Raw genomic sequence first — 12227 nt, 5'->3', positions numbered from 1 at the left:
ACTAGGCGGTTAATGACAAACAATAGAACAGCTAGAACTTGGTGTAAGTTCAGAAAATGACATCACTTTACTGTAATGCAGCCTTTAGAAGCAGGAAAAGACAACACCATATAACGATATTACGATCTCCAACAGCTAAGATGATATCTAGTCTCTGAGCACGATATTGATATATCGATATATTGCCCAGCCCTAAGTGGATAGAATCAATACTTAAGTGATTGCATGACCAATTGTATGCGAAAAAGGCGTTGATTAACCAACTGTACGCCACCTGCCCAGTACCAAACGGCACACATTGTCTTAGTATTCAATGCAGACCAACTGTCTCATTTTTGGCTAACATGAGCTCTAAAAATCACTGGTGACAATAATGGAAACAAGTCCAGGGCTATCCCTGAAGTCAGCTGTGTACTTTTGCTGTTACCAAGAGTATTGATATTTGTCAAATAACTCGAATCAGTCTCGGCAAAGACTGAACTCCTGTTTCCCGTAACATCTTATTGCAGTGTAAGAGTTGGCACACAGCGTAAACGGTGTCTGTCTGTGAGAGGGTGAACGGCGTCATGCCTGGGTAGCTTCTGTCCTGCTGTATAGACGTCTGCTGAGCCCCCAGAGCAGAGCAGAGAGGGGGTTCAAAGGGAGGTGCACGACTGCAGCCTCATTTGATGTGGATGGCATTTGCACTCCAGTGTGTATTTTAAAAAGTTCTAAGGCCAACTCCTTTTAATGTGTGTTTACTTGCCCTTACTCTGCTCGACGGTCAGACCCATCTGTGTACAACCTACAGTAGTTCAACGGCTCAGTGTCTCTTTGTCAAGCCCCATGGCGAAGTTACCTTTTGATTTCTGGGTTATACATAAAACACATCATTTGATTTGATTGTCTAACAAAGGCCATAAAAATGGGTAAAAAGTATTTTGTGTGCTCTACTGGTGACCATTAAAATGTATGTAATGTCATTATTGTGTATTTTATACAATTGCCATAGTTTAAATTGGAAGAATTACATGCAGATTCCACATACATTAACACTGGCCCCACTGCATCCAGCGCAGGACAATAAGTGCCTGAATAATAGAGATGCTTTTCATTATATGAATGAGTTGTGCCAAGCATGTACATAAAGCATAAAAGACCTTCTCTGGCTATAAATGGATTGGAGAAGCTGTTTGTGAAACGGTGGGAAGATAAAATCAATGCTGACTTTGCGAAACTATACAGCTCCCCTTCACACTGCTGCCTGTCATTATTTCCTTCTTGTCAGACTCAGTAAGTCAGATTTTGAATATCTATTCATGTCATTTATGACATGAAGGGCTTTTTCCCCAGCAATATATATATATATATATATATATATGATAGTTATGTATTGTAACTCCAGGTTCTTTGAGTATAGGCATAGCCCTCTAAGAGCTGTTACGCGAAGGGATAAACCCAATAGCAACAGCTCCTAGAGGGCGAAGCCTATACGAAATAGAACATCCCGCACCTCCTGTAAATGTCATTTGTTGCATCTCTCCTTGTGGATATTAAGTTGTAAACCAGATTTTATGTTTTATTTTCTCTCCCGCTTTCCTCCTGCCCTCCTCATCTTTCTTCTCTGTCCTCCTGTTCTTGCACCGCCCCAAACACATTTCCTTTCTCTCCTTCATTAGACCCAGAATGTGATGTATGACCTGGTGTCGGAGCTGCAGGAGCGCAGTGAGGAGTTGGACAAGCGCATCGGCACATTGGAGGACAAGCTGGACTTGGTGACGGGCAGCCTGCAGGCGCTGCCCTGCCTCATCTCCCAAGCCATAACCCAGCAGCAGCAGGACTTCCTGGACGGCTTTGTTCACCGCTTTCGGCCCGCCTCACTAGCCTCAGAGCGCTCTGAACGCTCCGAGCGATCCTGGACTTCCACCGCCCGTAGGCGGCGTTCTCCCTCCACAGCACCACACACCTCCTCTGATAGCGGATAGCGTTGACACCCCTCTGCAATCGCCTTCGAGCGCCACCTTTCCCCAAACCAACTTGTCACCTCATTCTGTCCCCCCCCCGTATCCGCTGGCCTGAGTCCATGTCTGGACTAATAATGAACCCATATCCTGACCCCTGACCTGATCCTTGCCCTTCTTCTCTCCCTCCCTGCCACCCATCCCCTCTCCCGTTGCTCCCCACGCAACATCAAATCCAAAAACCAATTCCTCTGTGACTGAGCCTCTCAGCACAGGACTGGATCAGAGCTACTCCAAAAGAACAAAGCAAAAGCAAACAAAGACTCAAATCAAGACAAAAACAAATGCATCCATAAAAAAGTAAAAGAGGAAAAAAATAAAAAATTTAAAATGACTGAAAAACCGAGATAAAGTAGAGATATGGTTTATGTTTTAGCCATTGTATGGCTGTTCAAGTTAGCTTTTTTGTAAAAGCCCTTGTATAGTTAAAAAACGACGCTGGGGTGAGAGCTGGCTATCACACCGGAGAGTCCTTAACCACGAGGGGGGGGGAGTTGGTCTGTGGAGCTGAGGGCCTCGCTCACCTGATGGCCCTCCGAGGCCACGGAGGACTTTTGTCCACCCATCCGTCCGTCTATCTGTTTGTCCGGTGAGGAGAGCGGGACAAACCATTGGATTTCCCTTTCAAAAGACTAGTGTCATGGATTCTTTCCCGTAGGTTAAGCTGAAAGCTTTAGACAAGGCTTCAAAAGCTCTGACTCCAGGTCAGTGTTTGAAAATGCACTTAAGGGGGAGGGGAAACTGTCACACATAAGAAGAGCAAAGGGAATGCATATGGCATTACTACTGGGTAGGAAAAATTTACACAGTTGCCAACTTCAAGGTTTCAGCTTCCTTGTTCTTACCAAGGGAAAATGAGAGCGACTATCTTTTTTAGTTACATATTGACATGTGATTTTTCAGTGCCTGAATGTATAAATAGTAGAGGGTTATTTAATTACTAATTTCAGAGCTTTTTTACGATGTTAACAGTCTGAATACAGCATTGCATTCCTTTTTCAGATACATTCCTCTCCAAAAATGTAAAGAAAATGTCTTAATGTAATGCATAACATTGCCTCCATTACACAGCAACTCTAAATGTTTTGAAAACCTTTTTTTTTTTTTTTTTTTTTCTATTTCTACTAACACGGTGAGAAATGGAAAAAGTTCAGAGTAAGTGAAAGTGAGACCGACTGAGAGAATATTTGTGAGTGTGTTTGTCAGAGAACGAGTTGACTTTTTAGCTCAATGCTGCACACTCATACACCCAACAAGGAAACGTGTCGTAGTCTGCCTTTCTCAGCACCGCTAATTAGAGCTTCCTGTGGTCCTCAGATGGTATATATGGCCACACAGGCACACACGGCACTGGTCAAACCGAGAAACAAACTCTGCCCCTACGCATGGTTCCGTGCAAAAATTTACAATGGAACACAATCTTCCTCGGATGACTTGATTTTTACACGATTTACATGATTTTGATTTTATTATGTTTACTTTGGTTTGGTTTTCTTTCTTTTTACGGAGATACTTAGGGTTTTTAAGAATTGCAGAAACTAGAGAGTTTCAGTAATAATCTGCAATGCATTCCCTGTTTAAAATATGAGGTGAAGAAAAATCGCTATTACAAAAGAATCTTGAAAGAATACAAATAAAAGTAATGAACAAACTTTGATGAATGGGTCCCGCTGCAAATTTAAAAGAATAGTTTTGGGGAATACAATTATTTGTTTTCTAGGCGAGCGTTTAGATGAGACGATTGATACCGCTCTTGTACGGTAATTATGAAGCTACTGCTAACTAGCTAGCTTAGCTGAGTGGAAACATAGGGAACAGCTAGCCTAGCTCAGTCTAAAATGAACCCATTATATCTTGGTCGTTTAATCCGTACAAAAACTGAAATGTTAATAGTGTAGTCACTTCCTTGGTAAACTCACATTGGCAACACAACTCAAGGAAATGGGTAATAAAACCACAACTTGTCATTTATACACTTGGTTTTTTTTACAGATCAAACAAACGTAATATAGCGTCTTAATTAGTGAGCTTTGGAGGTGCTTGTAAGTGGATTTTATGACCTTTTGTACAGCAGAACCAGGCTAGCGTTGCCATACTTTTTGCTGTCTTTATGCTAAGCTAAGCCAATGGGCTGCTAGCGGTAGCTTAATATTTACCGTCATAGCTTGTTTATTAATAATTTATTCATTAATATGACCTACGTGAGCGTTTGATGAATTAGCGCCCCTAGCGGTGGCAGGAAATACGATCCACAGGGAGTTTTCTGTCCTATCTACACTAGAAAACGTAACGTCCCGGTTTTAACCATGCCGCTGACATTGTGTAACAGTAAGTTTGGTTGGGTGTAGGCACAACAAAACAAACAGACGTGACTTCACTCCCCGTCATGCAGAACATGACGTAGTTGTGTAAAGTTGAAGAAAATATTGCCATTAACTTTTATTTTCAAACGGGACGCAAACCCTCTGCCACAACCTGCCACAACCTTACATGGAATTTGGGGCTCTTATACCAAAGCCTGTCCACTCCCTATTCAGCCCCATTGTACCGAATTTGATTGCAGTTACACCAGAGTTCCACTGGGGGTGATCGCAGGCGAGTGCAAAATGAATGGGACTCTATGGAGCTAGACGGCTAAATTTGTCTCTTTCGCCTGATTGTCGTTGAGAAATCTCCGATTTGATTGTAGTTTTTGCAAGTTAACATGGATTATAGGTTGAAAGTTGAATGAACGAGTACTTATGTCCTTTTGATTTCGTTGCCCATGGCATGCTATCATTCTGCTAATGGATGCTGATTGGTCAGTGAAGGACTGATTACGACCGGAGATCCCGCTTGACGGCATCCGAAGCGGAACCAGAATGTCGGAGTGAATATTTCGGCGTGGTCTTTAAAACATTAGCAAACCTCTTTCTAGCACGTTTATTAAGAGGGAGAGCCTTACCTGTCAGCTGTGTTGTCGATGCCTCGAGAGAACAAAGGAAGCGACTCAGAGCTTGCCGTAAAGCAGTATCTCTGGCCGTACGTTGTCTATGACGTCGTTGACATTTTAAAAGGCTTTTTAGAACAAAAAAGCCACTTTAAAAAAAATCTAAAACCCAGCAGTGTGTATTTTCTTAGCCTACCCTTTCGAATGCAACATTCACATTACTAGACAAAAAATGATATCCTGAGAAAAGTGGATTTTGAGGGGTATAGCTCCATAGACCTCCATTCATTCTGCACTCGCCTGTGAGCTCCCCCTATATGGAAACAGAGTGGAACTGCAACCAGTTCAAAAGCTGGAAGTAACGATAGAGTGGAACTTCTCCCCTTATTAGAAATTCTCTGTTTATACTTCATAAGCATAGACAGTATATAACGGACCAACAGACCGTCTCTGGACGGAGACCAGTGAAGGATATTAGAAGCACTTTTCCGGTGATCTCTTGCTTTACTGCGCAGCCTCCAACTGACAGAGACAACGTAGATGTGACGTGAGCAACCTGTCTGAAAGTGTGAAGTCTTCTGGTAGCTGTGCCAAGAGAAATCTCAATCATTCCCAATCTTGCAGAGACGGAGAGCGTAGGTATATGTAAGGAGATAACATAAGCACAGGCTAATTATTGCTAACTAAAATGCTAGTTAACATTAGTAATTAAACCTAAACAGCTCATGTAAGTCGAAACTGCCTGTGAGCTTCTCCTGTACTATACGGTAATTCCTCTAATATGTGACACAATCGTCCTATTTTTACAAAAGCGTTTGCTACGGAGCCATAACGTGAGGTACAAGGTAATGGAGCCTTTTATATATTGTCGTGTTTCTTTAGAACTAAACAATGGACAAATAGAGTCTTTAAACGCTTCAGATGTAAAGTTATTTGCTGTCAAGTGACATAAAAATGAATGCTAGTCAGTGGAATGCTAACGGGAGGTGATACCTTTGTAGCATCAAAATGGCGCCATAGGAGGTTAGAGTTCTGAAGCGAAGCTTACCCCCTTGTTCATAAGTCATCTTACTTCCTGCTTTGCTCCCGTCATAATAACTACGGTCACTAGAGGGCGCCGCCACTATAAACGTAAATATGAGTCATAATTGCTGCTTGAACAAACCACTTATGTGGGCGCTTTTCGGGGGAGGACAGTCTCCATGAGAGTGGTATCAATCTTATCATCAAACTCTGAGCAACAAAGTGAATAATCGTATTTCTTAAAATGTCAAACTATTCCTTTAACATTACAGTATCATGCCTCCATTTGGACTTTCTAAAAGACACGAAACACATTCACTATGATAAAGGAGAAATTAGTAAAATTATAAGTTTCTTTTTTTTTTTTTTTTATTTGAAGAGAAATATTTCAGATCTTTTAAGTAATTTTTTTCCCAAAGTACATATAAAAGGCAGATCAGAACGCCAGTGGGTTAGCAGGTTAGCATGCTGTCCTAAAGTAGTTCGAATGGAAGATAATCTGAGTCTCAAAAGGATGTCAGCGCTAAGAATCATCTTGATGGCCCCTTAAGCTAACAGAAAAATAGGATCATTATTATTTGCCGGATCTTAATTATTTCCAAGCTGTTTTGGGTCGAATCGGGGGGGGAAAGTCTAAGCCCTGTGAGACAGTGACAAGTCCACTCTCCCACCGGCTCTGGACTGGCCAGAGAGCCCTTCATTTAAGAACACATTCAGTTTGCCACGAGTGGAACTTAATCAAGCATGACTATTAGCTTTTTTTTTTTCTTTCAACTCGAGTTGATGAAGCATGACTCTTTACTGCCCCCCCACCTCCTGCCACTTCTCGTACAGTGCTACACTGCACCATTCCACTAGGAAGGGATCTATCACTACAGCCATTCTAGTCTCTCTTTCAATCAGTGTCGTCCAATGAGTCAGGGCGGCTAATGGCGGTCTGTCTGCTTGATTGCGACCTTACCTGCCTTTTCATGTCTAAGGTTTCCACCTCTTCATTACATCGCGGGTTTAGCCTCGCGTTTGTCATCTGTCATCATTGAGAACATCAGGTCCCCCCACGTTCAAAGAGGCTTCCCACATGGCCCGCAGCAAAGACCTTAGAGTGGTTTGAATGACAAAGAAATAAAAAACAGAAAGAAGCAGGGTAACCCCCAGGTCATGTTCCATGTTGCACACAGTTTGAAATATTCAGTTACACCAGGAGGGATTACAGATGCTGTGTGTGTGTTTTCCCCAGAGAGTTGTGATGGTACTGGTTTTAAGGACTTCATTCTTCATCAGGCGACTGGGAAGAGGGCGAGACTAGATTGAAGGAAAAAAACAGAAGCGAGAAAGATGAGAGCAATAGCTCAATTACTGACAGACGTCCAGTTTGGGCCGGGGCGGGGTGAGGTGAACGACAAGAAGAAGAAGAAGAAGTAAACGGGACAAATGGTGAACCGCAGGGCTAAAGGTAGCTGGGTGCATTGCACAGCTTGTTGCAGGTATGCGACAAGCATTGAAAGTTGAAAGTCTGTCAAACTGATTTGATTAATTTCACTTTTTTGGTTTTCTGCTGATGGAGGTATAATCAGGTTCTGTTGTTTTTAACCCTGTTGTAAAGGTTTGTTTTCCTCTTCACCAACAAAGTCCTGCCAAAACACCATTCCAATATTTAATAGTGACCCAATTTTCTCCGCCAGAAAATTAAAAAAAATAAATAAATGCACAGTATTTTGTAGTGAAGTGAGGGACATTCATGTTATTCTGATGATGGTAGATGAGTCAACGTGATAAACGCATCCCAGAGTCTTTTATTATCCTGAAAAGTAGGCTTTCCTCATAGAGCAGGAATCAGAACACACTTCTACTGAACAAAAACAGAGTAAAAAAAAAAAAAAAAAAACCCCAATAAGTGAAGAAATGTAACCCAATCAATGTTCTGTGTCACTGCCACATGATGCATAATGTACGTAGTAGCACTGGAATAAATCAACTTTTAATGGATGGCAAATGGGTTTTAACATGTTCTCTGTATACTGTTCGCTGTCTCTTCATTTTGCAGGTGAGCCTTTGTCCTAGCAAGGAGAGACACCACGGTCAAACCATTAAAGACTTATCTTCAGCTATGACCACAACTCTCTTCTTCTTTTTGGCAGCTGGTAGACGAACCTTTTTATTTGAAATCACAACTTATGATTTTATTTTTCCGTTATTAAACCAACGCGATAAGGGTCCAAACTCCGGCCGTGCATGTTCTCCGATCTGAATTATTTTGTTTTCTTCTCACACAGGTTCCACCCATTTTGAAAGGGAAATGGCAGCAGCTTAAAGCCAATTGTGACAGTGAAAAGTGAGTCGGCACGTGCGTTGACAGATACAGACATCACGTGTCTCTTCCTGTAAACTGTGAGGCAGGGACATCTTAAGACCTGATTACAGGAGGATGTATTGATAGAAACATAAACATCGCTCCAGAGGACACACAGCTGCTGAGGCGCTGGTCCAAGGTGAACTATGAGCTACACACACACACACACACACACACACACACACACACACGCACAGCCGTTAATGTTCAAATAACAAGCTACTATTCATGTCCACATGCACAAACAAGGCACAGCCTGGTTAATTACAGCCAAATCAGGAGGGACTTGGCAGCAGACCGATATCCCGCAAGAGTGCTAGAGTCATTCACCCTGTAGCTGTTGCTATACAACCCCAAAGACATGCAGCAGTGGAAACACAGCTCCTCTGCTCCTCATCCCTCCCATATGAGTGCAGCATCATTAAATGAAAATTAGTTTTTTATCGTTTCGTACATGATGTGGCGGTGACGAGGTGTTCGCTGTTCTCTGAACTCGTGACGCGCTAATGACTTGGACTCGGGGATTTATGCAATTCGTGAAATTGGATTTGAAAGTTGGATGAAGTTTCGGGCCGCTTTCATGTTTAATAGGCAGTGAATGGAGTCCCGGGCTCGGACTCGAGTCGCTATTTTCTGGACTCGACTCGGACTCGAACTCAGGTAGTGGTGACTCGACTCGGACTCTTCTTTAGTGACTCAGACTTGGAACCGCACTCGATCACTGGGGACTCGAGAGTTAACTCGGACTCGTCCCTGGTGACTCGAGCGCAACGCTGCGATAAGGATACTGTGTGATTTTCCAAACGTGCACTAATAGATCACAATCTTGTTGCATAGTGCAAGCCAAAGTGGAAAATTGGCTCCATTAGGACCGACTCCGCCACAGATACCCAGCTTAGTTAATGACCTTAGCAGGTAAGGTTTCCCGTATTTCCTTCTGTAATAATGTCAGTGTCTTAATGAGCACATGAAAGGCAAGAAAAGAGGCATCAAATTACCAGAGATCTCCCCTAGAGGGTACTGAAGAGGAGTCCACAGCGAGGAAAGACGAGACAAGAGAGGAGAAGAAAGCAGGTTGCAGAGGGCTGAGCATGACCCCTCAGACTGGGGAAGAACAAGGGGGAGGAATGGGCTTGCAGGGTGTTGAGGATCATCCCAGAGTGTGAAAAGGTCCTTCGGGGACAACTTGAGGCAGGCACGGGAAGTCATTTATTGAATTTATTACAGGCCCCACTTTTCTCCCCGTCTGCCCTGGGAGCTAATGGCTAGAAGCTGCATTATGCTTAATGCCCTCCCTATCATTTCCAGCTAACGTGGTTTGGCATACACTTGGGGAAATCAGAGAGAATAGGAATATTGATCTTGGTTTTTGGCCTTTTTTTAATGCACAATGCTGTAGTGGTGGGGAGTGGGTGTGAAGGGCATTTTAATTCCAACGAATGTTTTTGAGTGTCATGGATTTCAACATCTATCTTTCTATCTCTACCCATCAGTCTCTCGTTCTCTCCGAGAGATCTGAGGCAGAATGAACGGATACAAACGAGGTTGTCTGTTGGAGGCTGCCGTAGCTTCCCTGCTTCATTTAACTCTGAAGGAAGAAAAGAGCCTTTTTTCCTGAGCCCTCGAGCAATATGTCAGGACATGTATGTATCTACAGTGTTGCATGTGCAGGCTCTGGTACGCACACATAATGTATACATGTGCCTTCCCATTTGTCCTCCATTTGACAGAATCATTTCAGCCAAGGCTAGAAACCCAGATCTATGATCCCATCTAACGTCACAGTTTTTAATCCGTTAAAAAAGATGAACTTTCTCTATACAGCCACCGATCCTTCCATCACTCACTGCCTCGTCTGTTGATGCTTGATCACCCAGTGCATCACTATTTAATGACGCACTCAAAGACGGGCTATTGATAGATACCTTTGACCACTTTGAAAGGAACGTAAGATAAGCGATTTCCTGCCAACACACCACATAAACTGTAGCAAAAGCAAAACATTGTAAAGCCACTGTTAAATGTCAGAAATGCATAGAGCTCAATTAAAAAAAAAACAACATTACAATAAAGGCAAGTCAAGGCAAGTTTGAACGTATAGCACCTTTTGAACACGCAGGCAATTCAAAGTGCTTTACATAAGGCAAAGCCGAGGCATTAGAACAACATTTAAACACACAAAAAGAAACGGTAACACTTTACTTGAAGGTATCTACATAAGAGTGACATGACACTGTCATGAACACATGACGCTGTCATGAACACATGACGCTGTCATGACACATGAACCCTAACCCTAACTTGTCATGACAAAAACCGAATGACCCTTACTAAAAGAAGCGTTGTGTCATAAACGTTTATGACTTGTTTATAATGTTTATGACACATTCATGACAGTGTCATGTCACTCTTATGTAGATACCTTCAAGTAAAGTGTAACCAAAACTAAATTAAAGTGGAATGGCACACAGAATAATATCAAATAAAGTGAGTTTCCCCAAATTAAATAAAGGAAAGTAAAGTCCTGTAGCAAAAATCAATACAAGGAACAAGTTAGATGAGTTTCAGTGAGGGATTCCTGTTTAACAAAAGGAAAATAAAATCTCCTCCATTATTGAAACTCAAAGCTGTAGTAAAATACTGTTTTACACTAAAACTGCAACAAACGAAAATAATCTTTGAAAAAATATAGTTAGTAAACTGATAATAAAATCTTGGTTAAAAAACTTTTTTAAATAAAAATGAATGTACATTTTCAGTTTGTTTGTTTTAGCTATAATATTTCACTACCGAAAAAACGAGAATGCATTAATTTTCATCAACGGACTTGACATTCCAGGAGATGGCGCTGTGTCGCAAGTGCTTCACAGCCGACACTAAAGTTGCACGAAGATTAAACATTAAAGCTATAGTGCGTAGTTTCTGTCGCCCCCCATGAGGAATTCTAAGTAACCACATGATATCAAAATTCAAATCCAATTTATTTATTTGTCACATACACAATCCTACACAGTACAATGTGCAGTGAAAATCATTGTGTACCTGTTCCGTCTCAATAAAAATCCATAAAAATAGTAAACAGAAGAAAATAAGGTGGTGGGTGGGGGGCTAGCCACAGTTCTCATTGAGCAGACGGACAGCCTGAGGGAAGAAGCTCCTTCTTGAAGGGTGAGTAACGGTGATCCAGGGTTCTCTCTCCTCTGGTGGGGCATGTGATGTGCTGCCGAAGGTCAGGTCTGACTCCTCTTCAGGTTAGCACTGTTAGGGCCCTATCTCGCTAATGCCGAGCTCAGGCTTCCGACTTCCGAGGTAAATGGAACGCAGCATTAGTATTGTTTGACCTTTGAGCAGCAGGGCTAGCTGTTGCCCCGTTTCCAGTTTTTGTGCTAAGCTAAGCTAACCGTCTCCTGGTTGGAGCTTCATATTTAGCGTACAGACATGAGAGTGCCGGTGGTGATCTTCTCATGACTTTCAGCAGGAAAGCAAATGAGCACATTTTCCAGAAAATTTCAAACAATTCCTTTAACATTTGAATGTTGTCTATCTCATAGACATTTCGCATTGATTTAAACACTTTCATCCATTCATTCATGACTTATTTCAAATATTCATGTTACTTTTATTAGTTAGTAGTAGTTAGTATTTTATTATTTATGTTACTCAGGGCAGCGAGACCTGTGTGTACGCTCATTTATTAACTATTTGACATGTTAGGCATTGGCTTTGTATACACAGTCGATACATGACTCTCGCATTGTTCCGCATATTATTTGCAGCTGAGCAGGCCCCTGCGCTGGCAGTAGAGGACATGCACAGCAACAACAGATGAGCTAGCCCCGGGCCAAGGCCACTGGTGGGAATCGCTACTCACTTGAGGAACTGGGTTGCATTGTGTGTTTACTGTAATGTATTGGCTATGAGTACT

General features: G+C 42.3%; 1 protein-coding gene across 4 annotated transcripts in view; it reads left to right on the top strand.

Moving 5' to 3' along the window:
• kcnn1a (potassium intermediate/small conductance calcium-activated channel, subfamily N, member 1a) overlaps positions 1–4630 on the top strand; it is a 51306-nt gene extending 46676 nt beyond the window's left edge. For all 4 annotated transcript variants that reach the window (XM_039816620.1, XM_039816619.1, XM_039816618.1 and 1 more), the window contains one exon: positions 1659–4630. In XM_039816620.1, the coding sequence (XP_039672554.1) occupies positions 1659–1964 (306 nt within the window). In that variant the 3' untranslated portion in view covers positions 1965–4630. The remainder of the gene's footprint in view (positions 1–1658) is intronic.
• Positions 4631–12227: the final 7597 nt, after the last annotated feature.

The sequence above is a fragment of the Perca fluviatilis genome, chromosome 11, assembly GCF_010015445.1.
Source record: "Perca fluviatilis chromosome 11, GENO_Pfluv_1.0, whole genome shotgun sequence".
Lineage (NCBI taxonomy): Eukaryota > Metazoa > Chordata > Actinopteri > Perciformes > Percidae > Perca > Perca fluviatilis.
The sequence above is the reverse complement of the archived record's forward strand: the minus strand, read 5'-3'. Positions and strand labels throughout refer to the sequence as shown.